Source organism: Pan troglodytes, chromosome 10 (assembly GCF_028858775.2).
Source record: "Pan troglodytes isolate AG18354 chromosome 10, NHGRI_mPanTro3-v2.0_pri, whole genome shotgun sequence".
Classification (NCBI taxonomy): domain Eukaryota; kingdom Metazoa; phylum Chordata; class Mammalia; order Primates; family Hominidae; genus Pan; species Pan troglodytes.
Genome location: NC_072408.2, coordinates 116,321,031 through 116,348,945, shown reverse-complemented (window position 1 = coordinate 116,348,945; position 27,915 = coordinate 116,321,031). Strand labels below are relative to the sequence as shown.

The following is a 27,915-nucleotide window of genomic DNA, read 5'->3' as shown; positions in this document are numbered from 1 at the left end:
TCCTCACGTGCTCTGGAGGGGACATCAAGATTCCTGTGTTCTAGATAAGGAACACACAGGGAGGCTGCCCTCCACGTGGGGCAGGAAGTGGAGGGTTGGGGTTTGCTCACACGTCTCTGCGATTCCAGAGCCCACGCTCTGCTTCTTGGAAAACAGCACTGAAGGAACCACTTCCACAGTTCTCCGGCCACTCTGGCCAATTTGATAAGTTTCCAGGAGATAAGCCTGAGGCCTAAGGGGGTCCTGGATTTACTCGCCAAGCTTGGCGAGAACCCAGCTGTCCAGACCCTATGGCTTTCAGCAGTGCCTTGTCTGCTAACAGGCTCTGCTGCTGTCAGAAGAGTGGAGACCAGCGCTTCTCAAACTCTGTTCCAGCTAATTATTCTTAGGCACTTGCAAGTTCTGTCAGCATATTACAATTATATTTCCATTTAAATAATTTTAAAAACTCACTTATTTTTCCTGGTTATAAAGACATCCTTTCTCTTTGTAGTGATAACTTGTAAGTAAAAGCCAGAATGTTGGCCGGGCGCGGTGGCTCACGCCTGTAATCCCAGCACTTTGGGAGGCCGAGGCGGGCGGATCATGAGGTCAGATCAAGACCATCCTGGCTAACACGGTGAAACCCTGTCTCTCCTAAAAATACAAAAAATTAGCCAGGCAAGGTGGCGGGCACCTGTAGTCCCAGCTATGTGGGAGACTGCGGCAGGAGAATGGTGTGAACCTGGGAGACGGAGCCTGCAGTGAGCCGAGATCGCGCCACTGCACTCCAACCTGGGCGACAGCGAGACTCCATCTCAAAAAAACAAAACAAAACAAAAGCCAGAATGTCACAGAATAAAGCTTTAGTTTTAGGTGGGTGTGCCTCACACTGGAGGCTGGCGATGTGTGTTTTGGGGAGGCAGGTGGTTACACTGTTTTTTCTTTTAGTTACATGAACGCTCCTTGTGAGGACGCCTGCATGCATGAATTCTTCTTGGGTGTTGAGACATCTGACTTCCAGAGAGGCCACAAGCCTCTCCAGGGTTCTTTCCTGACTGGATCCTAACAAGCCAAGTTTGTGCTCTGATCCTCAGGGGCTTCCCAGGCCAGGGGAGCAGCGAGAAGCCACTGGGACATCAGAGCTGCCGAGGGTCAGGACAGAAGCACCAAGGCGGGGCAAACACCTGGCAGGTCTGACCTGGGCTCCTGGTGCCGAGGAAACCTGCTGGGGAATGCAGTGAGAAGGGCTGCGTGTCCTGTGGGGAGACAGCAAGTGCAATCCTCACTAAGGGAACAACGCCTGGCACACCCAGAAGTAGCTGTAAAATTTCACTCCAGACACTTATCTGGGTTTGTTCAACATCCGTTGATCACTTTTGAAAGTTACTACTGGCTGGGCATGGTGGCTCATGCCGGTAATCTTAGCACTTTGGGAGGCCAAGGTGGGCGGATCACTTGAGCCCCTGAGTTCGCGACTGGTCTGGGTGACATGGCAAAACCCCATCTCAAAAAAACAAAAAAAGAATATTACTGTGTAAAACATGGACTGCAAAGATATACACCCAACCTATGGTGACAGCTGCCTCTGGGAAGTGGGTGAGAGGGATGGGCCCATAGAGGGTGCTCATCTGAAATGTGTTACTTCTTGAAACACAATTGGAAGCAAATAGGACAGATTGCCAACAACCCTGAACTCTGGCTGGGGAGGCGAGGACATGTGCTCTGCGCCCCTCCACATCTTCCCTCCATTGTGGAAGCCTACATGCTCCCTAAGCCCAGATACCCAAGTGTGAACGGTCCAGGCATATGGCGGAATGAAATGCAGAACGCAGCCATCATATGCTGAAGTACAAATTTAATAAAGCCTTTGATCACATCTCAATCCATAAGTTAGCTACAAAAACAAAAAATCCTACAACTTTTTAGAGCCATCAAGAGCCATCAAGGTGTCAGTGAACACCAGTTACAAAAGGAGATTCAGTGTTTCAGATAGTGCAATAGTTCCAGCTGCTGAAAAGAATTTAAATGAAATTACAAACTACCCCTCCTTGTCAAAAATCCACATGAAGTTGATATTGGTGCTTATAAATCACTCTCTCCCAGTCCCTCACTGGTTCCAACCTTCAGGTGATAAAAATTAGGATGGGATCCATCTTCCCTGTGCTGACAGTCTGGGGTCCCCGCATGTATGCACAAACCCGCCCAGCGTGCGCACACACGTTCAGAAGAAATCTTCAAAGGAACCGAGCGTTTGGAGAAAGTGGCAAGTCCACAGAATCAGAGGTTACGAACACACCTTCAATAATATTAATACATTCCTGTCTTTAAATTCCTTGCCATGTTTCCATCAAAGTAGAGCACACACTGTTTTCCAGAAGCCTGGGGGCTCGACCTGGGTGGGACACCCGGATGCAGCTGAAACTCTGAAGGACTGTGGAGATGGGTGGCCCCTGCTTTGCTGCCACTGTGACAGCTCTTGTTGGAAAATGTTTTGCGTCTTTGAGGAGAGCAGAGGAGGGACTGGGCCTTCCTGGCTTCGAATCTGGCATCAACCTTGGTGGTGTAGGTGCAGGAGCATGAGGTGGGAGAGGGTGGGTGGCTGTCAACACAGACCACAAACAGGGCCTCTGCCTCAGTTCCCTGGAGCTGAAGTTCTTACAACAAAGGTAAAGAATGAGGGCAGAGGAACACAATGGGTTGGAAGAGAAATGAAGTTAAAAAAAAAAAAAAAAAAAACCCAGAGGGTGTGAGCCTCTGTCAGTGCAACGGGCTTCCGGGTTCCCTGTGCTGAGGAAGGATGGGCAGCAAGACCCAAGTTTCCTGGGATTTTGCAGACTCAGGAGTGAAGCCACCGCCCAGATGGGATGTGTACCTTAGGTTAGTGTTTGTTCCTCATTAGATAACCAGTGAGACAAATAAGCAGGGTCAAAGGCAGCCGTCCTCCGCGGGAGAAGCAGGCTTTGGGTAACAGCCAGCACGTTCTGGAAACGGGGCTGCTGCTAAGGGCCATTGTTTTTCTTCTCCCAAACCAGGATGCCAATGTGAATGCATAGGACGGGAACAGGTCCGGGAAGGCTCCCTGGCAGCTCAGCCCGCTGAGGACGCAGAAAGTGGGAGGGCCGCAGCGTGGAGCGCGTGGCTTCAAGGCAGGAGCAGCGCCTTGGACTCGCGGTGTCCATAGCGTCCCTAGCAGGCGCCTGCGCTTCCCTGGGCAGCAGATGGGCCTGGCTGTCTGGGAAGAGGCGCTGTGGACGGCATGGAGGCAGAAACTTTGTGGGGTGCATAGAGGCTTGGCGAGGCCTTACCTGAGTAAGAGATTTCAGAAACGGAAGGAGAGGATCTCATGCACAGTAGGCTTTGTACACTCAGACCCATGCTGCAAAAACCACTCTAGACTCTTGGAACTCCTGGGACTTGTTCATACACAGCTCACTCAGACGGCTAAGGAAAGACAGACTCCCAAAAGATCAAACTAGCTAAAAGAAGCCCCTCTGCCATCACCAGGAAGAATGGACCCGTGTTGGTGGAATCTGGAGGTTTATTTTCTGCAGCCCTGTGCCTTGGGCATCACCTGGAGATGCTGTGTAGTGCTGTCGTGGGCGTCTAAAGTTCTTGAGGCCACAAGGAGTCTCATGGCTATAGAGAGGGTCTAGGGGCCAACGTCACCTGGCATGTTGGTCACATTCCCAGGGACCACACTGCCTCTGGGAGCTGAAGGTCCCTGGCAGCCCAGGAGCCCTGGAGGCAGGGCTGGGACAGGAGCTAGGAGAGTTCGAAGCCCGTGTTCATGCTGATGGCGTAGCGCAGCTTCTCGCGGAGGACGCTCTTCTTGCTGTAGTTGGGCAGCTTGAGCAGGTTGAAGCAGGTGGAGGAGGTGGGCAGGCGGCCGCCTGGCTCCCGCTTGCGGATGGTGAAGAAGCCCCGGAGGACGCTGCCCAGAGTGTCCCCGGTGTCCTGAAGGCACACATCGTGGCCTTGAATTGGGAAGGGCCTAGTTTGGGAGCCCAGGCAGATGCCAAGGCCAGGGAGCCCAGGGAGGGGATCTGGCCAGTCCCTGGATGCTGGGCAGAGTGCAGGGCGCTGCCCTGGCACCACTACCCAAGGTCAAGCCCCAGACACAAGACGACTGGCTTCCAGAGAAGGAACCCCTTCTCCCTGGGGCCTGCACAGAGAATTCCTGCACTAAGTAAGCTTTTGGAAATGGGGCCTTCCGGTTCACAGCGAATTACTGGTTAACCAATTGTCAAAAAGTAGAATGCTGTAAAAACTGTTAGGTGCCCAAACATTTCTGAATGCACTCCTCCCTCCTCACTGGTGCTGTGGCCGGTGGCAGACCATGACTTGGGCCAACTTTCCCTTAAGCATGGAGGCCGAGGACTGTGTAGCTCCCTGTACAAGGTGGCATCACCGGCTCAAACTGCATCATGAGAGGCAGTTACACCCAGAGGCGGCCACTGGGTTTTTATGGGGAGTAGGACTCTCATTTGAGCACCCACAGTGGGCCAGGCTTGAGACACACAGAGCTCCATAACCCTGAAGGCTTTCCTTCTCCTTTGGCCAATGAGGAAATGAAGCAGCGAGCCTGGACGTGCACAGCCTGCTGGGGTAGGAGTAGCATTCGAGTCTGCGCCTGTCTGCCTCCTGAGCCCACTCTCTCACTTTCTCCCATGCTGCCTCAGATCTGGAGCCCCGGTGAGGCCAGACGCCACTAAAAACAGCACGTACCCACCCCCACTCCAGGTACCCTTCCCTGAGGAAGGAAAGAGAAAGGGGCTGCCGAGAGAGGGCTGAGTCCGTGGGCAGTCTCTCTGGGGCTGGCTGGTTCTCCTGCCGTGAGAACTGTGGGGCCCTCCTCACTTGGCTCTGAGGGGTCCAGCTGCCTGCCTTGCTGAGATATGGACTAGATAAGGGCCTTGCACAGTGGGCACAGCAGACAACCACCAAGAGGGAAGTCAAGGAACACTGCCCAAGGCTGGCTCTTCCCCACCCACCCCGTGGGGGTACCTGATCGTCCGACACCTCCACGCAGCGGATGGAGAATGGAGGCTTGAGGTAGGCGAATCCCAGGAGCGGGGGTCTGGAGCAGCTGGTCACAAACTGCAACACAAAGCAGGGTCAGTGGGGACGGGGCAGGCTCCTGCTCTTCCAGGACGGGCCCTTGCAGCTGTGTAGCACGTGTCTGCTCTGTCTGTTACCGTGTTGTAACTGCTGTCTAGCCAGCCGTATGGGGTGGCGGGGTGGATCTGGCCCCAAAACTGGCACACGCCGTACATCTCTCTCAAGGGTGCTGCTCTCGGGGACTAAGACACATGAAACCCATACCCAACAGGTGCGACTGGCCACTTGTGAGAGCACGTGTGACTGCAGAGTAGGAACAGCACAAATGCCCAGCCAGGGCACTGGTGAGGCGTCCCCGGGAGGCAGGTCTCCTGTGGGATTGTTAAGAGGAACAGAGCAGCAGCTGACACCCTCCCACAGAGACCACGTGACGAGAACATGGGAGACGGTGAGGGCGAGGCGGAGGCTGGTGGCACCCACTGCACGTGGTGCGAACAGAGGGAGCCCGGGAGACCCGCACTCACTGGCCTTGCACTTGGCATCCTGCCGGCTCCTTATTCATGCAGAGGGGACTGCACAGGTGCAGTCACCTGAGCCCTGGGCCTGCTGATTTAGAGTGGTCTATGTGCTGGGGCCCCGGGGGACCCTGTGCAAGAGACTAATAACCTCTCAGCACACTGACAAAAATGAGGCCCCAGAGCCAGTGAGGCTGCAGAGCAGGCTGAGGTGCCGGCAGCCCAAGTGGGGCCTGTGGGCAGCCAGCCACACTTCCCTGCTACCCCCTGGGAACTCCCGGCGTTCTCCAAGCGGCAGCCCCTGCGTTATTCCCGCAAATGTGCTAGCTCGTGCCTGGAGAGAGGCATCTGACCAGCCTGGAAATCTAAGTGATAAACTTGCACAGGAGTGTCCCAAGAAACCATTCACTTTAACTCAACAGTAGCCAAGAATGTTCTCCCTTCTCTAGGGGATACAGGGGCTTGTCACTTACATCATCAAGCCGTCCTCCAAAACTCAGGGGCAATTTGAGGGTTTGGGTCTGTTATAAATGGTTGTGAGATTCCTGAGACCATCCAAAGACAGTTTATGTGTGTCGGGCATCAAAAAAAGTTTTAAAAAGAGTATTAACAAGATCTATTCCTATTCTAACATGTTTTATTTATAAAAACCATAGCAGCATCAATGCAGGAAGCATTTTTGTGTTTCCACACTGTGATGAGCATTCCCTGAATGCAACCTCATCCAATCACTCTACGGATGCTGTGTGTCGGGGCTGTGGTTAGTCCTGTTTTAAGAATAAGGGGACAGACACAGAAGTATCTGTGCATCCCAATTTAGGCCGGCTCAGGTCTGCCCGCTGCAAATTCAGGTGGGTGAAAGGAGGGAGGGAAGCTTTCCCGCTCCTGCGAGCGGGGAGGGGCGGAGGACACAGGAAACCCCTGGATGCTCTGCTTGCTTTACATTTAAGAGAAGCGTGGTCGTGGTCACATCCACTCCTGGGCAAGGGTTACATTTCTTCTGCTTGACTCTGGGGCCTGTATGCAGCTGCACAAAAGGGCAGGCACATGGGTAAGGAACTGTAGGTTTGGTGACAGGTTATCCAAAGACACAAACACACCTGTTTTGTGGGGCAGCACCTGCACAATGATGAGACACTGGTTTTCCTCTGTAGGAGGGGCCAGCGTGAGCCGTTTTATAGCTCGGCAGAAACTGCTTTGCCCATGAGGCACTTCTGGGAAAACTGAACTGATTCTCCCAGAATCAACTTCTGGAATTCTGTCTGCCTGCCCATCCTAAATCCCCGGAGACCTGTGGGGATGTGGGGCATTTGTGTTATCTGCTGGACTGCGTGAGGGCCTCTTCAACAGGAATAAACTCTCCTCAGAATGACCACCCAGGAGAGAGGAAACCAGCTGTCATTTTAATTGCCAGTGACACTGTCCAGGTTGCCTCAACAGATGAGGCCACATGAGATTGTTCAAGCCCAAACCTCCAAAAGAAAACATTTCAAGGCACTAAATTTACCACCAGAACATGGCAAAATGTTCATTGATATTCTGTCAAGTAGGAAGGCTGGTGGGAAATGATAGGATCCCATTTTTAGAGAAATATACACATATATAACACATACACAGAGAAGCGTGTGTGCCATTCAGCGTCCTAGGAAATACTTACACACTGCTGATGTCAGTAACAAAAAACAATGCAATGGCATTAGGGGAATATTTTGAACATTTACAACTTTTACAGACACCATAACTGGGGAACCAGTTAACGTCAGCCACTTTATTTGCAAAAATACATCTTGATATCAGCCTAAGCAATTGTGTGTGTTTTATTGGGACACTGTGGGTGTGTATGTGTGTCTTACGCTATTGAGAAAATGGGTATAGAGAGATAGTCCCTGGTGAGTAGGAGTGTAGAGAGTTGACAATTCCATACTGGAGGAACAGCAATTGTTTAATATTTTGCTTATCTGTATTTTCCTAAGGTAAGGTTCCAAGCAGAGGGTCATTTACTTCTATAATGAAAGGAAATAAAGAAAAAAGATGTTATCAAGGCCAGCATAGGTGAAGGGGAGGACGGAGTGCCGAGCACAACAGGTATGCCCACCTGTGCAGGAGGCCTGTCCCTGCAGCCAGGGACACACAGCAGGCTCGGCCGTGCCCCTCAAGCCCCTCTCTGGTTACTGCTTGGCCTACCGGGAGGCCTGCCTGTGGCAGAGGATGTGCTGACTATCTGAGGTCCTCCTGATAATTTCAGTTTCTTCAGCGTAAATTATTACATCAACTGGCCTTCCAGGTTTATGAGAATACATGCATGCATGCACAGGTAATAAATAAAATACCTTCAGAAACATAGCTCTCTCATCCGGTGTGAAGTCGGAGGCCAGAATATCCCAGAGCCAGATGATGACTCTGTGACTTCCATGGAAACCACCGTAGTAGACTGTGTGCTTCCTGAAAGCAATACAGACCTGGGCTCAGCAATGTGGTAGCGTGGGCACTTATGGACAGGCAGGCAGGTCATGCAGACAGCTGGCACGGTCCACTCTGGCAGGCCTGGGGAACACTACTAATTTCTCTTAAAGCCAGAAGTTCATGCCTCAATAACTCTATCTCCCTGGGAAGCTAAAAGGGTGGGGAATTTGAGAGCTGGCCCTGCTGTTCCCAAGCAGAGGCCAACCCCAGATCCTCTGACCCCATCTCCTAGAGCTTCAGAGAACCCCCAGTCCTCAGGCCTGCTTCCACTTCTTAATCTCTAGGCAGACAAGTGGTCAAGCTTTTAATCCAAAGCAGTCTAGCCAGTCCAGGGAGGAGAAGGAGTTCTGGAGACAGGCTCCTAAAACAACCCTCTAAAAGGAACCCAGCGAGGGAGCAGCTGGCTTTCTGGGAGGCCAAGGAATTTCACCCTTCCCCCCACCCGCCTCTTACTTTAAATCTTCCAGATCAATCTCAGCATTGTCGCCAGAGATGAGACGCTGCAGTTCAGGAGTTGAGAACATTCGGATCCACTCGGGTTTGATAATGGAACGGAATCCGCTAATGAGGGCAGCTGTTTGGTTTTTTATTTGAGTGTGCATTCGAAAATGTGCCATCAGATGGATGTAGCTAATTCTGTTGCCAACAAGGAAGAGATAACAATGACAATTAACAGGACGGGGCAGGCTGTCACTAATGGGCTGAAAGACAGTCTAGTCATTTCTGAACCATTTTACAAAAAACACAAATAGTACCAGAGTGTTTCATCAGAACAATGACAATGGCGACAATGACGACAGCACTCACGAACTGCACACCATACACCACTGTGAACCCATCAAGCCTTTGAGGGCACTGCATCATTCACTCCTCCCCAAAACCCATAGGTCACACCTCGGGGTAAGCCCCCACTATGTCGGGAATCACAAGGAGACATTCCCCAGGTAAGAAGGGGGCCCTTCTTAGTACAAAGGGTGCTTTTTGGACTTTCATTTAATCTCATTCTTCTGGACATAAATCAATTAAGATACCATTCAGTCCTCTAATAAGTTTTAAAATAGAAAAAAATTGTTTCATGTCAAAACTTTAATCAAAACCTTGCTAATCTGGATCAACAGTCTAATGCTATGGCAAGGCGGACCTGCAGATGCTTTAAACACGCAGCTGGGCTAGGAGTGGACTCAACTGGGAAGTCAGAGCAACTTACAATGGTTCCAAGCAGAGGGTCTCTGGGTCTGCTCTGATGAACACAGTGCCCTCAACTACAACTGCATAAAGCATATAATCCTCTCAACAGGTTACATACATTCCAACAGGCTTGCTAGCATCGCTAATTTCTTTTTTCTTTTTATTTATTGATGTTTTGAGACAGAGTCTCACTCCGTCACCCAGGCTGGAGTGCAGTGGTGCGATCTCGGCTCACTGCGACCTCTGACTCCCGGGTTCAAGCGATTCTCCTGCCTCAGCCTCCCAAGTAGCTGGGACTACAGGCATGCACCACCACACCCAGTTAATTTTTTTGTATTTCTAGTAGAGATGGGGTTCACCATGTTGGACCAGTCTGGTCTCAAACTCCTGACCTCAGGTGATCTGCCCGTCTCGGCCTCCCAAAGTGCTGGGATTACAGATGTGAGCCACCACGCCTGGCCTTTTCTTTTTCTTTTCTTTTTTTTTTTGAGATGGAGTTTCATTCTTGTCGCCCATGCTGGAGTGCAATGGCGCGATTCGGCTCACTGCAACCTCTGCCTCCTGGGTTCAAGTGATTTTCCTGCCTCAGTCTCCTGAGCTGACATTACAGCGCCTGCCACCATGCCCAGCTAATTTTTGTATTTTTAGTAGAGATGGAGTTTCACCATGTTGACTAGGCTGGTCTTCAACTCCTGATCTCAGGTGATCCACCTGCCTTGGCCTCCCAAAGTGCTGGGATTACAGGTGTGAGCCAACGCACCCAGCCTTGCATCACTGATTTCTTAGCAAAGAACTTGAGCCCGGCCCACGTATGACTCTCACCAATTCCAAATCAGTAGAGTCCAAATAAATGTTTTACAATGCTAAAGCTTTAGTAATCTCAAAAATATCCCTGTTTAAAAAAATTTTCCAGCAGCAAACCTGTACATTAATACATACAAATATGATTTTCCTATCATTGCTCCTCCTTCCAGGTATACTTTGAAGCAGGTGACGAGTACTGCTCCATTTTACTGAGAAAGGGGGAGAGGAAGGGAGGAGGTGAGAGGGAGGGAAGGAGAGAGGGAGATACGAGAGAAGAGAGTATGGGAAACATCCAACACTCATAAAGTGCAAGATCAAGTATCACCCCTAAAGAGGGAGAAACTGGCACTGCTAGGCCTTTTGAGTTAGTATGCAGAACTGAGTATCCTTACCCTGACCTGAGGCTTTATGCTATAAATGCTAAGAATCTGTGAAACAAGTTTCCACATAGGAGGTTTCCCAGCAGGACAGGACTCTCCCTCCAGCACAGCCTGCTCCCACCTACCTCCTCTGGGCGCTCTACTTAGCAGCCAGTGTCTATGTGGGGAGAGTGAGTGACTACCTACCGTCACCCCCAAGCTGCAACACCTGGCAATGCGTGTCCTCTCAGGGGGTGGCAGGATCCATGTGACACGTCACCCATCTGAGGATGGTAAACATCACTGCTGTCATTTAAGCCCTCCTCTGAGCCTGACACCCAGGAAGGTATTTTATACACATTGCCCTACAAGCACCCCCCTAAAGGAATGGCTACAGGTTACATGGCAGGCAGGGGCAGGACTTACCATGCTCTCTCTCTGGCCCTGGCTGGGCCCTCTCTACTCTTCCAGGCAGTCCCTCCCAATCTGCACTTTGTTCCTTCTAAGTTTTCAAACTAATGCCCTGTGGCCAAGGAGCAAGGCCGGTGTATTTCAATCATTATGAAAACAGGGTCTGTTCTCCTGACGTTTCTGACAGTCTAAATAAAAAAGTCCCAAGCTTGCAGACTGACTGAACCACCTGATCCGAGAGGAACATGATGCTTGGGAACACTGGACTGTGACGTGCATCTGATTCAAATGACTCACCAGGTGGGACTGAGCCCTCACTTGTCACTAAAGAGACTGATGCTCCAATTAACAGTTCAAATGCTCAACTGAGCCTGGCGGCGGGAGATTGATAAACTGACAAGGGGGCCAATGTCTGCTTCTCATGCCAGGCTCCACTGTTTTAATTAGGTGACAATAGGGCCGAGTGGAGACCATGCACTGAGAGGTTTTGCTTCTAGGGACCAAAAAGGATGACATTTATGATAGATTCTGCAGACCCCTTTATCTGTGACAATAGTTGCTGGGCCTCAGAGTCTCTCCAATTCCCATGTCTAAGGACCTCCGTCTGTGGCATTTGAATTCATCACGGTGTCTTCTCAAGAACACTGTTTTATACAACTGCCACGTGCTATCATCCAAAATGATCTGCCCCTCCCCGCCAAGGTGTCTTTCCACCTCTGTGCCCTCTGGGTTCAGGACAGTGTGCTGAATGGCTCAGAATCCATCTGTCAGCATCTAGGGCCGTTATTAAACTCCTAAGAACACCATGGCCTGGGTGCCTCTGACCTTAGAAGTGCTACTGCAAAAAATAAATGGTCAATTCTTATTTTGCAAATCAATTTTTTTTTTTTTTTTGAGACGGAGTCTCACTCTGTCGCCCAGGCTGGAGTGTGCTGGTGCGATCTTGGCTCACTGCAACCTCCACCTCCCAGGTTCAAGCGATTCTCCTGCCTCAGCCTCCTGAGTAGCTGGGATTACAGGCATGAGCCACCACGCCCAGCTAATTTTTGTATTTTCAGTAGAGACGGGGTTTCACCATGTTGATCAGGCTGGTCTCGAACTCCTGACCTCGTGATCCGCCCGCCTCGGCCTAACAAAGTGCTGGGATTATAGGCATGAGCCACTGTGCCCGGCCGCAAATTGAATTTAATACAATTCTGGCCTATGAACTGTAACCAGTAAATTCCATTATGATATTTATGGCCTCTTTCTACTTCAATCTATCTTAATAAATTCTCAACATAAGCGCAGAGAGTCAGAATGAAGTCTTTTCAAGTGGTGACCTTAAAAACCTAATTGCTATACTCACTTATTTTCATTTGTAACAGGAATGGTCTTCCCTCCAGGAATCAGTTCATGGCAAACAAGCTGGGGGAGAAGATGGGAGTAATTAATAGGGAGGACTCTAATGGGGAAATAAAGCTTCCCAGAGATGAGAGGGCCCAGCACAAACATCCATGATAATGATGGAATTAAGATGGCACATGCTTGGGAACCATCCTTTCTCATAAAAAGTCAAGGCTGAAATATCAACAAGCAGACCCTGCATGATCAATACAAAAGGTTTTTTTCTCACCCAATCCTTGTTCAAACATTTGTATTAAGACTTCGGGATGTCATGGAGGGGAATGTGTTGGCATTTCAGAGCAGAGTAGGACGGTTAAATAAACACTGGTACATCCATACCCTGGAATACTGTGCAGGTACTAAACAATATGATGAAAATGTGCGTTTACTAAAAAGGTGAAAAAAGGCCACTGATGTAACAACATGCACAGAATGGCATCATTTCTGGAAAGGGAGACTCGGGAAAGAGTCTCAAAGGACGCAGGTAACACACTATCACGGGCACCCTGTGGGCACTGGCATTACGGGCAGCTTGCGTTTTCATCTTTTGCTCATATTAGAGCTAATTTTTTTTTGTTAGAAGTTTCATTATCTTTATAGTCGGGAGAAAAATTATGTCAGGATAAAGCCTCAACATCTGATTATAGATTTATTTTAAACTCTGTAAAATCAACTGCTTCTTTCAACTTCAAGAACACTTCCGTGGATCACCTAAAAATCAAAGGACATATCATTTGAAGCCAATTTTAATAGAAATTCTGTGAAGATTCTATAGCCCTACAGCTCTAGAAAGGAACACACTGATCCCAGTCCCACTGCTGTCAGCATCTCAGGTGGCACCAGTGGGTTTTAAAGCTGAAAGGGCCCTTAAGAATCAGCCAGCCTGAGGTTTCCCCTGATTCCAGGAACACCCTGCCCGTGAGCTATTCTGTAGAGAACGATCCTGCGAGACAGCATTCTTTCCTTCCTTCAAAGAAGAGTTCTGTGTCCCAGGATTTAGGGAAGCTTGAGATTAACTCAGCTCCACTTTGGTTTCCTCCTTACAGGCTTCTCAGAGCCTTCACGTGCCAGCCTGCCCAGGGGCCTTTCAGGAGGACAGGCCACGCAGGGCTCCCAGCGGTGCTTACAGACTGGGCCCATCCAGGACTCGCATCTGGCAAATGGATATGGAAAGTGTGGCTCAGGGAGACTGGGGGTTCTGAGGTGCCCAAGCGCGAGTCTAATAAGTCGGCTCTGCATTAAGAAGCTCATGGCGTGGTTTCTCCTGAGCGGCCCTTGGACCTGCACTCCCAGAGCCTCATGCAGGGACCTCCACCAGGACACAATCAAAGGGGGCGGAGGCTGCTACAGAGAAAAGCCAGAAGGAACCGTGGGAGGAGACGTGCTGCGGCCCTGAGACCAGGGTCTCTGCTCCCTGCTCTGCTCTGTATGCTGAGAATGAACAAGGACAGGCTTCTGCTTGAGCTTGAGGCGCTTCTCAGGTGGCATCTTCCCCTTCTCTAAGACATAATCCTCCATTTGTAACGGCTAATCCTCACCATGGTAACGAAAAGCCATGTTACAAATGGGGAATTACCCTAAAATGCGATATAAGAAAGCAGGGTCTCTGCGGGAAGCTTCAAAGGCCAGGTCAACTGGGAAGGAAAGGAGGGGGCCCTCCCTCCTGGCAAGAGGGGAGGAGGATGGGCGAGGGGTGGGGAGGACAAGGGACCAGACAGAGCCTCAGCTTGGGGCTCTTTCTGAGGAAAACAAATAACACGGCAGGTCTCAGGAGCCCATGGGGGCAGTGGAAAGGGAGCTCAGCCAAAGGGCGGACCTACCTGACCCATGACGTCCTCGTCGTAAGACAGCGTCAGGCCCAGGTCAGCGATGTCCCCATCATAGCGCTAATGTAACAGAGAAGGGGAAAGTGTTAGGGCCATGGAGCACTATGTGCTTAGAGGTTTAACCCTCCCTTGAGGCGCTGCTTTGGTGCTGGGAACACCCATGGCTGCTGAACAGCTTGACGCAAAGAAAGTCATTCGTGACTTTGAGGAAGGAGGTTGTGAGGATCAGCCCCGAGTGGGACTGCCCACAGGGGGATGTGAGGGGCCTGCAGCAGCTACAGCAACAGCAATAAGAGAGGACAGGCCATCTCCTTCTGGGACTTCGCAAGCTGTGAGTTCACACCAGTGCTCGGCTTAGCTCACCCACCATTCCATGCTCACCTTGATGGAGGTGAGGTTTTTATAGAACTCGGAGTCCAGAGAAGGCAGTTCATCCACCGAGCTATAGAAGACGCTGTGGTGGTGCCCAAGCAGTTGGCTCAGGAAGAAGGATGCAAATGGCACGTCCACCACAATTCCCTGGGAGAGCAGAGAAGCAGAGCTGTCCATCAGCCAGGATTCTGATGCAGTGTTTGGATCGGGGTGGCTCAGGGTGCAGACATGGCCCAGGGGTGCCATCGGCATTTCCAGGCCCCTCCTAAGTTTCCAATCCGGAGGGCAGTATCTCCCCATCCTCTACCAAATACAACTGAGTGCCTCCTGGGGACAGCGCAGTGGTCAGGACACATGGTTTGGAGCTACAGTGCTCAGGGATTAAATCCTAGCTGGGCTGCTGCCAAGCCAGGGGCCCTCAGCTGTCTCACCTGTCAGTGGGGGGCAGCACCAGCCTCTCAGTTAAGAGGATGGAACGTGCACAGTACCAGCACCCCCAAGCTCTCAGGGCAGCCATGGCATTGGCAGGGGCCAGAGGAGCACAGAGGATAAGCTCTCCCCCAAAGGCAGAGTTGGGGAGCTTCCGGGAGGAAAAGCCAGCTAAGTGAGGCCTAAAGGAGCCAGCCAGGCACTGGTACGAGGCCCCAGGCATACTCCAGGGATGGAGGGCACGGAAGCAATGGAAGCTATGTCCAATGAGGATGCAGGGCCAGGTCAGGGAGGGCCAGTAAGCCTCGCTGCAGGCTGGATTCTGTCCAGAGGGCTCTGAGCAGGGAAGGGACAGAGCTGCACTTCTATGTGGGGAATGGGCTGGCGAGAGGAAGACAGGAGGCAGACACAGCCAGACGGCTGTGGCATGCTGCCAGGGGAAAACGCCGACAGACTGTGCCAGGGTAGCGGCAGGAGGGTGGAGAGAGACATGTGGACTGGAGAGGCTGAGAGGGGACAGTCACTCGGACTTGATGACGCCTGTCAGAGGACCGTAAGGGGTAAATGAGTTAATCCATGCCACTCCTCAAGCAGGGCCTAGCAGGTCCCATCTTCTCTCGTCAGCACAATTACTGTCAGAGGTGAGGGAGGGAAAGGACACAGAGGCGAGGCCTGGGAAATGGCATGACATTCAGAGAAGCCAGGAGGCCATGCTTTCCAGGTGGCCCAGGCTCTTCTGAGTGTCATCACAGCAACGTGTTTAAAGGAAAACATATGCCATGTGCTCGGGTGGGTCCTAATGGGATTTTTAACTTTTTCAATGGAAATCAACTGAGAAATTGTTTCTATTATGCAGATGAGGAAACAGAGGCACAGAGAATGGGCCCAGGACCCAAATCACTGGAGGGCACAAGGAAGACTGGATGGTGTTTGGGCAGGGGCTCAGATAGGCCACCTGATTCCATCATGGCCAGGGACTGAGGCCCGTGCACATAGACTATTTCCAGACAGAGAGAACAATGGATTATTCGAGAGTGAAAGGAGTTTGGCCCTGAGACCTCCCTCTCAGCTTGGCCCAGCTGCTGGCTCTTTCTGTTTGGAAAGCATCTGGCTTCTCCAGGTTCCTGGGGTATGCGAGGAGTGCTGCCCAGGTGGCTCGCTTCCTCCGTGCTTGAGCCAGAAGCTCAGCAGAGCCTGAGACCCAGGCAAGGTCCCTGCAGCTCTGGAGCCCGCTGCGAAGGCCACACAGACTGGCTGGGCTTGTGCTGCAGCTTTCCTTCCTCCTGGGAAACAGGACTCTCCCCAGGAACAGGCGGTGACTTCCCACTCAAGGTGGTCCCACCTTGGCTTTCAATGGACGGGGTTTCAATGGACAGGAGCTGTGTGGGCCACATCACCCTGACCCCATCAGGCCACAGAGTGGAAACCCAGACTCACTTCCTCTTAGTAAGGTGAGGATGACTGCTCCGATCCACCTGGTGTGAGCAGCTGCTGGGCACCGTAGGAGGCCCTCCTCACTTACCATTAACGGCAACCCAGGAATGTGGCTTTTCTTATCTCTACTCTACTGATGCGAGAACATGGCTTAAAAACTAAAGAAACTTGAAGGCACATGGTCACACGGCTGACTAGGAACAGCTGGTCCTGTCCTGTTGCCATCGCTGGGAAGCACTCACTCAAACAACACAAGATTTTAAAACTATCAAACTCCACAAAATGCTGCCCTCCTACAACGGGGACCCAGCCTCCGTGTGGCCATCTGGCTCTGCACATCACTCCTCATGCCTCAGGAAAGAAGAGGGCTGGCCTTAGGACTTGGGCCGGCCTGGGTTCAAATTCCACCTCTACCACTTAACTAGCAACGAAACTCTGGACAGGTGACTCCTCAAAGCTTCAGGTCTCCCATCCTTAAATAGCCAGGACAGTGGCAGCCCCGTCACAGGGCTGTCGATGGGATGAGATGAGATGCCACAGGCAAAGTACCTAGCACTGGTGTACAACAAACCTTGGTTCCTGCCCCTGTCCTCGCTTGTATCCTAGTGACAGTTTACATGGCCAAGCCTGATCACATATGTGTATGTGAAGAAGCCCATGGTACCGTTAACATTTTATTTTACATTTCTCTGTTTCTTAACGTTCCTACCTCATACACAGCCTTCCCCAGCATCTTCCCCACAAACTCGAAGAGCTGCAGGTAATTCTCATGGATGTAGGATGTGGGTGAGGGGTACAGCCTCTCATCCCCACTGGTTGTCTGCAAGGCAAAAAGACGGGGAGAGGCAGAGGTCAAGTGCCTTGCAAGGAGCAAGCCCAGCTCTTCACTTCTTGAATCTGGCTGCTGTCAGCCCTGCTGTCGCTCCCCTTAAATACCTTGAACAGATTGAGTGCTGGGTCAAAAACTCTCTTGATGATCTCTTCCAAGAACTCCTTAAAAACACCATCTTGATCAATCCCTGCTTCGTCCACCCCGAGGTCATTGACAAACTTCACACGGATGACCCCCTTCATGGCGTGCTGGGAGAGCTGCCTAAGCTGCTCGTAGCCGTCCTGCCAAGAGCAGAATTACAGCCCATTAGGAAGCCCAAAGCCTTATGCACACAATTCGGGGTTCCCTCTCCTCTGTGCGAAGCTCTCCCAGCATCATTACCAAATGTGCAAATTATGAAACGTGGATGCATGACAGGAGCCGTTCTCACCTGCTTTTGAAGGAGCGCTGATTAAAAGCAAAGATTCATTTGGGGATGTGACAGTATCACTCCTTGGCAAGGGGAGACTGACCTCAAGGGGACAGAGCAGTGAGATGGGGAAGTTAGACAAAATGAGTCATGACAAGCTCCTGGCCATCAGACAAAGGATGAAAGAAACCGGGACAAGATACATTTCTCTCTCTCTCAATGCTAAGAGTATCTTTAGCTCATGGTAAAAAAAAGAAAAAAGAAAAAAAAATCAAACCTACAGAACACTGTAAAATGAAAAGAATTACCCATCACCCCTCATCTCCCGCTGCCTTCCCAATCATGAAGTGCCTGCAAGTCATGCTGAGGAATTTAGGGGACATCCTGAAGGTAATGGGAGCTGCAGAAAGTTTTAGGCAAAGAGTAACAGGGCTGACTTTCTGTCAGATCTTTCTATTGGCAGCAGAGCAGGTGGATGGCAGGGACCAACGCAGGGAGCAGAGACCGAGATGTGGGGGTGGTGCTGGGCCTGGACTTCTGGCTGGTGGTCAGCTCTGTTAGGACACAGCCATTCAGCACATCTACTCCATCCAGACCTCAACATGCACAGCCCCAGAACCACAACTTTGGAGTTCTCCTACTAAATCATCTGTTTAGTTTGTCTCTTGATTCTAATCTGTTGAGGCCTTCCTGGCTTCTGGTTCCATCATCTAATGCATTCCTAGTACTTGGGGTGCTGAGGTTTTTATTTCAGAGCAGTGACTATAAAAACAGTGCTGAACAGCACAGGGCCCAGGGAAGAGTCTGTTGGCCCGACTTGAGAGGCCCCATCACCAGGTGAAACTGATGTCTTCAGACACTGTGATGGAACAAGTGACCAATCAACCCTGCTGTCCTATGAAGGCCATGCCACATTTCTCCCTTTCAGCTACAACTGTAACACTGTCACATGCTTCGCAGGTTAGACAGGCTGTCTCCACAGCATCCACTCGGCTGCCGTCTGGTCCCCTCATCACAAAGCAAACGAGCAGTATGCCAGTGTGGCGAGACCTGTTTTGGGGAACCCTTGCTGCCTTCCTGCCATGTTCACCCAGTGATCCCCAAAGGACTATCCTATGGTGCCCCTGAATCTTATTCAGGGGTTAGGCTTCAAAGTTCGTGGGCAAGGGAAAATTACCTCTCAAGACCCCTAAGTCACATGTGGGAACAGGAGCGCAGTTTTGTGGAGGCAAACCTGAGAAGGACTTTTTATGTACATAAAGTTTGAGAATCATTAAGTTAGATGACAAAAGGGAGAAACAGGAAGTCACCAGGCAGCTGTAACAGCATTTAAACCATTCTGCCTAAATTTAAGATAATTATCTTGGCACTGAGAAGAGAACGGATGGAGAATTCCAACAAGTTCCTGTCTGCCTGCAGGAGTTCCTCCAACCTGCTTTAAAATTATGCCTCCCCAGCCTTCACACGCGTTAGTAGATGCGTTTGTGGTTATGTGGATGAAATGGGATGGTACATGTGAAAGCACGTGGCACATGGCCTAGCTCAAGGAGCGTTTACTGGATTCAAATCTCAGTCTTGCTTGATCAGCTCCACACCAGCCTCTTCGTTTAAACGTTTAGAGGGGACTGCCTCTTGTGATACATTTCCTGCCTTCTGGGAACTGGCGTGGATGTGCGAGGATTATATCCATGCCTCTTGGGAGGTGAATGTGAGTCAGCGTTCCTCTTCTTCACTGCATCTCAACATGCACACACAGGGAATACTGAGCTAGAAAAGGGATGCCTGGCTTCCAGGCCCAGCTCTATCACTGATATCCAAGTGACCTTGACTGAAGTTCTCTGGCCTCGGTTCTGCCTTTGACAGAGACAGGGGAAAGGACTGGGTAAGAGTATGTTTGAGGATCCTTCCGGTTCTGAATACTAGAGTTCCAGCCCAAACTCACCCTCTGGGAAGAAGAGCCTTCCTACAGGACTTTAATATCTGGAAGCCTAATAGAGAAGCATAGCCCTCAATACTAACCATAAAAAAAGGAAACAATGCCCAGGAGAGCATGAGCCTGAGATCAGCTTACTGACACCCCCTTGTGTCCAAATCCAGCAAAGGCCCCTGGGCTCTCATATTCTAATAACCAAGCCACCAGATTACGCAACTGGGATAACAATGAACAACCCTCTCCCCTTCTCCAGTGGAAAGTAAAGAGGAAAAGGGACTTTGCCTAAAGCCTAAGACAGACATCTCTTTTGCCATCCCTGAGGGATATGCTTTAAAAAGTAGGGCCAGAGTAACTGGGATGTCAAGTGAATTTCCAATAAGCAATGATATTTGTGAAGGGAGTCGGTGGATTCTGCCACTCTCAGGAGATACTGCAATCTATACCACCCCAGACTCTTCCCATGGGTGGGTGCTGGCCACGTCTGGGTAGGCGTGATGGGTAGTGGGGCTGAGGATTTCTAGAGACAAGGGAGATGCATCTGGGTCTGCAGAGGAAAGTGCTAGAAAGGGAGTCTCTACCACACAATTGGGCTTTTTCTGAATCAAAAGCAGAGGTTGCAAATGGGTGGCCCACAGGTTGAATTTGGTGGAAAGACACGTGTTATCTGACTTTCTAGGCACTTTACAGAGTTCAATTAGTTCACAACATGGAAGATCTGAATTTTGGCCTTCTCTTAAAAACTCAGAGTGTTATGGAGCCCACCTCGTCACATGGCAGGCCTGGAGGAGCTGAGTGGCGGTGGCCTCTTCTGGGGAGGCACGTGCTTCCAACTGCTCCCCAACACTGAGGCTGGGTGTCAGTTGCCATTTATCAACTCACCCGTGGGGGCTATTTTTCTCAAGTAGAGCTACACAGACCAAGAGGGCTGTTTCAAGAACAGGAGGGCGCAGAAGTGGAGATTATTTCTATATGTCTAGCACGCAAACAGAATGCTCCTGTAATGAGACCCACTCAGCCAGCTTTACTCCTTCACATGGCCTGCAGGGCCCAGTGGGCCCTTCAATTCCTTATGCCTACCTTGAAGAATGTCAGAAACATCCACTGTTCAGCACACACTGCCTTCCTAGCAGCTCTCGGCATTGATCACCAGTGGCCAGGGGCACTCAAACAAGCTCTCCAGTAAGGAGTGACACAAACAAGGTACGATGCACCGAGGGAGAAAATGAAGACACGTGAGGAGGAACAGCTGCTGCCAGAAGCCATCTGCTGGTGGGGGTGGCTATCTGGCCACATACTTCAGGGGATCCCGTGACTGTCCTACACTACAGGACAGGCTCATGGGGAACTGCAGCTGGAGTGTGATAAAAAGGTCTGAAGTGCAAACATGGCAAATAAATGAAGCCAAGCCTCTCCAGGGAATGGGGACTGTGGCTCAGTCACCAATTCTATTGCTGGCAGGATGAGCATGTATGGGTAGGCTGTGCACTATACAAGCCCAGGGGAGGCTGTGGCATGGGTAACACAGACATCGTAGGTAGTTAAGTTTATGACAACCATGTTCCAGCAGATTGGAGGCACGGTCTTGTACCAACAAAACCAATGTATTATGACAATTTTCTGACATATGAGGACTGGGTACCTATCTCTAATTTACATGGAGTCACCGTATAGTGGTAGTTCCAGACAACGGATTTAGCTCAGGTGGGTCACTTCAGTGGTATCTTGTAAGTTTCTGTCTACAAAGAACTTCTGGCTCTGTGATAAAAGTATTTCTCTACATAACTCAGTAAATGTAACACCTCCACTCCACTTATATACTACAATCACAGTTGAGAGTCTCAGCAAAGTGCCTGCTGGGACAAATGGAGTTTGCACAGACCTGAGAGTGTTAGTGCAGCCGCTGTGACTGGCAGCTCCTGTCCTCATTTCAAAGGGACATGAAGAGGTGGATGCTCTAGCCCAGGATACTCTAGCTCTCATGGGGTAAAGGAAGACACTGCTGGGTCTCCAGCAATGAGAACATGTTTAACCAAGCAGCTGTTCAGAGCAGTCAACAGGACAAATGACCCCTTTCCTGCTCCCAGAGCCTTAATTTCAGATCAAGGAGTAACAGGAACAGTTCAAAAGCCAGAGACCGTCCACTAAAGAGCTTCCATGTTGCAGGGCCCACTTCCTTGTGGTAGGATTCCATAGGCTTCACACTCACCTCCAGCATCCTGGACCGGCGGATGGTGATGTGAGTGACATGCGGGGAGGCAGAGCTGGTTTCCACCAGCCCCAGTTTCTCCTTCTCCTTGGTAACCATGGTTCGAAACAGTAGAACTCTCTAAAATGAACAAAGGCGGGATCAGAAAACAGGGTCAGCAAACTGACGATTCCATAAAAACACTCTGCAAAAATGACTGAAACTGAAGTTAGATGAGATGCAAGCAGAATGGGATGCCTTAACATGTGCTACCAGTTAGAAGTGTCTTGTGAGAACAGAAGCATTCCCTGGAACACTTGTGGGAATTAGAAATATTGTTGAATACACAAGCAAAAAACGTTCCGGAAAGAGTGGTCTGGCTGCAGCTAGGGTCCAGCTAGGAATGGCCCACGAGAAAATCCTCCTCAAGGCTGGGCGTGGGGGCTCACGCCTGTAATCCCAGCACTCTGGGAGGCCCAGGTGGGCGGATTACCTGAGGTTGGGAGTTCAAAACCAGCCTGGCCAACATGGTGAAACCTCGTCTCTACTAAATACAAAATACAAAAATTAGCTGGGTGTGGTGGCATGCACCTGTAATCCTAGCTACTTGGGAGGTTGAGGCAGGAGAATCACTTGAACCCAGGAGGCAGAGGTTACAGTGAGCCAAGATCGTGCCACTGCACTCCAGCCTGGGGGACAGAGTGAGACTCTGTCTCAAAAAAAAAAAAAAAAAAAAAGAAAAAAAAGAAAAAAGAAAATCCTCCTCATTCAGTCAATAATCCACTATAAAAACTTGGTGGCAGAACAAGTTACAGAGCCTTCTTTATCTAGCTGTGCCTGCTTTAAGGAAAATCAATATTATGAATCCTAAGAACAAAAATAATTCAAAGATAACTTTTCCTACTGTCAGAAAATTTAAAAATGACCCTACAGTATAAAGCTCCCTGACCTTTCAACCTGCCTCCTCTGTGCCTTCAAGCCCACCACAGTCCCACCAGTAATATTTCTCAATTACTGCTTGAAAGGAACCCTCTCTCCTTATTCTTAAGATTCTGCTAAACCTATTTAGAAAGAGCATGACTCTTTGCCCCATCCTGGGCTCAAGAATCAGCACCCTAATACCATTTAAATCAAGTCAGCTGAATGAATACATAAATCCAACCACAGCTGTTTTTTTAAAAATGGGAATCTCCCCCAAAGTCAAGAACTTTATTAAATACAAATAAGAACAGTAACAGCTGGGCACAGTGGCTCACGCCTGTAATCCCAGCACTTTGAGAGGCCGAGGCAGGCGGATCACCTGAGGTCGGGAGTTCGAGACCAGCCTGACCAACAGGGAGAAACCCCAACTCTACTAAAAATACAAAATTAGCTGGGCGTGGTGGCACATGCCTGTAATCCCAGCTACTCGGGAGGCTGAGGCAGGAGAATCGCTTGAACCTGGGAGGCGCAGGTTGTGGTGAGCCAAGATCGTACCATCACACTCCAGCCTGGGCAACAAGAGTGAAACTCTGTCTCAAAACAACAACAACAAAAAAAACAGTAATAATAGTAACAACAACAGGAAATACTATATACCAGTGGGTGCTAGTACATTTTCATTTAATTATTATGTTAACTCTATTAGGCAAATATGATTGTAACAAAAAAAGCAATGACCAACAGCCCCTTAAGAAGAAAGGGGATGGGCCAGGCGCGGTGGCTCACGCCTGTAATCCCAGCACTTTGGGAGGCCGAGGCGGGCGGATCATGAGGTCAGGAGATCGAGACCATCCTGGCTAACACGGTGAAACCCCGTCTCCACTAAAAATACAAAAAATTAGCTGGGCGTGGTGGCGAACGCCTGTAGTCCCAGCTACTCGGGAGGCTGAGGCAGGAGAATGGCGTGAACCCGGTAGGTGGAGCTTGCAGTGAGCTGAGATCGCGCCACTGCACTCCAGCCTGGGCGACAGAGCGAGACTCTGTCTTAATAAAAAAAAAAAAAAGAAGAAGAAAGGGGATGGTACTGAGTGGAGAAACTACTGTTCAGTGAAGCATCTCACTGAGGCTGGTTGACAGATCTAGACCTGACAGGACTGACGTGCTCTGAGTAGAACCAAAAGCCCTGAGAGGTTCCAGGGCCATGCAGAAGAGAGGGGACAGATTGGGGAGACAGGGAGGGAGGCTGGTGATAGGAATGAAGGGTGCTCCTACCTCTCCCCTCCATGGCAGGGGAACTGTAGGACTTTTGAGAACAGGTGTCCGTCATGTGGAGTCGTGTAGTTTGTGACACAACTACTTCCTATGACCCCAAATCTTTGGCATGACCACCTGAAGGGGTGCTGTTTGGTGATACACAGGCGGAAGGCGAGTTACATCTGGGTCAATCCAGTATGGGGTGGAGATAGCAGAAGACACAGAAACAGAACTAAAGAGACAGAAGTGACCACAGAAAGCCTGGACAGGGCTCTGGATTTCTATGGGGCATGGAAGAAAGTCTGAGGCAAGCTTATCCAGGCTGCAAGGGCTGGGCAACTTCAGCGACTGCAGTGGACAGTTGGGTACGGATCATTCTCCCCATTCTACAGATGAAGACCTTACTCACCCAAGGCTACACAGTTGGTGGGCAGGGGGATGGAATGAAATCCAAAGCCCAGACACAGCCCCCATACTACAAAGCCTCTGCCCACTCCACACCTCTTAGGCCTTCTGGGTAAACACAAAAGGCAGAGAGGACTTAAGGGCCAGCCAGGGGATGAGTCACACATAAACAGGTAAAAGCGATGTAAGAGGGTGCAGAAAATGAAGTGCTGTGCACGTGAGCCAGGCAGAGCTGAGGCTTTAACAAATGTTAAGGAAAACAAGAAAGGCATTATAGTGAAATCGAGAACAAGGGAGAGGTTCAACATTTAGGGCAGATGGTATAACGGTAACAGAGCAGAGAGAGCCTATTACCCTCCTGTGTACTCCAGCAAGAATATTTCAATGGCAGAGGGCAGCACACATGCCACTAAGGGGAGCTTGAAGCTTGAGATGGGCGGAGGGGCAACAAGACAGCCCATCTGCTCTGAAAACACCAAGCCTTAGATACTCCCCCAGGACCTGCAATCACGGAGCAGGAAGGGGCAGGAGATGACGAGGGCCCCATTTTCCTGAGGGAGGACATTTTATGAACTAAGGACAAACAACCTTGATGACATATTTAAGCAAAATTCCCAAAAGAAAAAAAAAATGTGGGGGATTACTATATACCCTGGACTTAAAAGTCATTCCAATTTATCTCAGCGGTTCCCAAACTTTCTTATTCACAGCACCTCTGTCACTGCAGTAACTTTTTTCATGGTACTCCTAGGCCAAAAGAAATCCCTAGCAGTCCTGTTTACTAGGTAGTTAGGTCCCAAATATTTATGTCCTAAGACCTCAGTTGCTGTATTTTACAAATGCACATACTTTGAAATATAAAATATTTTTATTTTGTTCTTACAAGCCAGCTTTGCAAACATCATTAAAAAGAATGTAGTGCAATCTCATGTTGAAACCACGAACTACTCTGAACTAGCAGTTCATGTGGTGTCTCACTGTGTTCCCCTCAGAAATTTAAAATATCGTGCAGCACCTCCAGTGGCCACAGCACACGTGAACCACAGAGAAACAGAGCGGAGGGTCTAGACGATGTGTTATGGGAATGCAATGGTCAGAGGCTGATTTCACAGACACGCGGGTCCAGGAGGAGGGGCTGCATTTTAAACCAGACACCACCAAACCAGATGAGGCCCAGGAGATGAAGGCTGGAGCCTATTTCAAACAAAGACAAGGTGGAGAGGCTAAGGATACTACACTTGGAAAACACAAGCCCCAGATGCAAACGGGAGCTGCCAACAGATCACAGAAGATAAAAGAAGCCACTTTTAGGGGTTGTTCAAGGACCAAAGGGTAGAAGTTACAGAGAAGCACAGTTCATGATGAGGAAGAATGTTCTATCTTTTGGAAAAGTAAAGCCACAGAACAGCCTGTTTTGCAAAGCTGTGCATTTTCTATTGGAAGCAAGGTCAGGGACATCATAGCAGGGGCTCCCTCAAGGAAGGCACATTTGATTAAGTAATTGCCATAAGGCCCTTCACTTCTGAGAGTTTGCCAAGTGCTGTAAGAATTTAAACAGCCACATTGTTTGCACATCACTGCTTGAGGGGAAAGAATAGCAACCATAAGTATTAAAGTCAAGGACAGAACAGTATCAGACAGCAGTGAGGATGAAATACCTCTGAAAAATGAGATTTAATTTATAAAAATATGATTTATGCTCTTTTCTAAAAATATGTCTACTTCGTTAAAAAAATAAAAAGAAAATAGAACAGGAGAAAAATAAAGGACACAATCTAGACTCCTAGAAGACTCTTCTAAGAGGAGCTGAGTGTTGTCGCAGCATCGGACATTTCCAGAGTGCCTGCCACTCACCAGGGACGTGAGCCATGCTTGCTACCCTCATTTCCTGGATGCTTCTGCCACAGCCCAATCCTCCCCAAGTCTCTCTCATCCCCCGGGTGTGTGGCACTCTCCTGGTTTCCCTCCTTCCCTCCTCGTGCTGGCCCTCTGTGGGACGGGTCCTGCAGGGCTCTGCCTCAGTGCCCTGGACTTCTCACTCCGTCTGACTCCCCAACCACCTCGCCCAGGCTATAGGGGGAGTCAGCAGACTTGGGTGCTGTCTGATTCCCTGACTACCTCACCCAGTCCATGGGGGCAGTCAGGAGATTTGGGTGCTCTCCCCACACAGGCTCCTCCCTCCTGAATGCCAGACCCCCTGTCCAATGGCTTCCAGGAGCCAGAGACATCTCACATCCTACCTGCTCGATGCTGAACTCGCCGCCATGTCCCAGTCCTGCTCTTCCACCTCAGGAAAACACCCCCCAAGTACCCAGGCCAGACACCCGAGCATCACCTGAATTCTTCCTTTCTTTCCCCTTGGGATGTGACCATTCTCCGAGGCCTCCTTAAAAATCTCTTGACTTGCTCATCTTTTGACTCCCAGGGCCCACCCTAGTGCAGGACAGCTTGCTTTAACACCCCTGCCTCTAGCCAGCCCTCCACGCTGCAGCCAAGATGACCTTCCTGAAGTATGGCTCTGACCAGGTGCCTCCTAAGCTTCCAGCCCTCCGGTGGCTTTGCAGAAAGCCCTTGCTCCCAGCCTTGGTTTCTAAGGCTGTCTTGCTCTAGTTCCTACTACCCTCCTCGGCTTCCTCTTGACCCCATCCTTTCTATTCTCTCCAGCCACACTGCACATTTGACTCTCCAAAAGCACCTCATCCTTTCTAACTCAGCCTTTCAACACTGTCCACTTTTGCCTGTGGGACCCTTTCCTGTCCCCTTTCCCTCCCTCCAGCTGGTCAGGTCTCCGTACCTGGGCTGCCACTCCACCAGCATTGCCAGTTCACACTGTCTTCTCCAGCTCTGTACCCCAGCACTGGGTGTAACCTCACCAGAGTAATAGCAACCACCGTTTCCTTGTGCTGAATGAATGATCCCACTTAGTCACCTCCAATTGCCGTAGCAAGGATGGAAAGGCAGGAACCACGTGGGGGAACAGAAAGACACATCGGGGCCCAGCTCTGAGTGCAACTCACGTTTTTGTGAGGGATGACATGTGGGATGTACTGCAGGATCAACTGTGCCCGTTTTCTGTCCCTGTCGAGTTCTTGGAAGAGCACGCTAGGTTTGAGATCCCTTGAGAAGAAAGACATGGGTTTGGGAGAATTAAAAGAAGGAAACCATCCTCTAGTGTGAGGCTGGGAAATGACACCATGTGGGCCACATGCAGGGTGCTGTCTGTTTCTCAAGAGTCTGATGGGAACATGACCATACTCATTCATACATGTATAGCCTATGGCAGCTTTTGTGCTACAAGAGCAGAGTTGAGTAGCTACAACAGAGACTGTCTGGTCCACAAAGCCTAAAGTCATCTGGCCCTTTACAGAAGTTTGCCAGTCCCTGCTCTAGTGCCACAGCTTCAGCAGTTGCCATAAAGCTTGAACTCATTGATAAAAATGCAGATACATGCCTATGTTCAGTTGTGATAGGAGGATTTCCCCCACCCCATGACTCTCCAAAAAACCTAAAAGCAGTTTTTACTCTAGTAATTCTGCTAATAAAAACTGCCTTTTAACTCTCATGCTCTGTTGCTCAGCTCAGCTAAAAGACCTCTTCCTAGTTTGGATGAGAAATGTATGCTAAATATAATCTGGCTCTGTTGCCATTAATTAACCCTAATCATATTTGGTGTAAACATCTCTTAACAGAAGCGTCCTGACAGGTGCTTCACAGGGACAGCAGCTCTCTTTACACAAATGAACAGACAA

The 27,915-nt window shown here is 50.0% G+C and overlaps 1 protein-coding gene across 17 annotated transcripts in view; it reads right to left on the bottom strand.

Moving 5' to 3' along the window:
- Nucleotides 1-1,820: 1,820 nt before the first annotated feature.
- UBE3B (ubiquitin protein ligase E3B) overlaps nt 1,821-27,915 on the bottom strand; it is a 59,236-nt gene continuing 33,141 nt past the window's right edge. For 7 of the 17 annotated variants that reach the window (XM_009426192.5, XM_009426191.5, XM_009426195.5 and 4 more), the window contains 11 exons: nt 27,184-27,283; nt 21,608-21,727; nt 17,164-17,340; nt 16,937-17,047; nt 14,374-14,511; nt 13,987-14,052; nt 12,129-12,187; nt 8,472-8,654; nt 7,886-7,997; nt 4,987-5,079; nt 1,821-3,936 (listed from right to left, as the gene is read on the bottom strand). In XM_009426192.5, coding sequence (XP_009424467.2) covers nt 3,745-3,936; nt 4,987-5,079; nt 7,886-7,997; nt 8,472-8,654; nt 12,129-12,187; nt 13,987-14,052; nt 14,374-14,511; nt 16,937-17,047; nt 17,164-17,340; nt 21,608-21,727; nt 27,184-27,283 — 1,351 coding nt within the window. In that variant the 3' untranslated portion in view covers nt 1,821-3,744. 17 annotated transcript variants of the gene reach the window in all.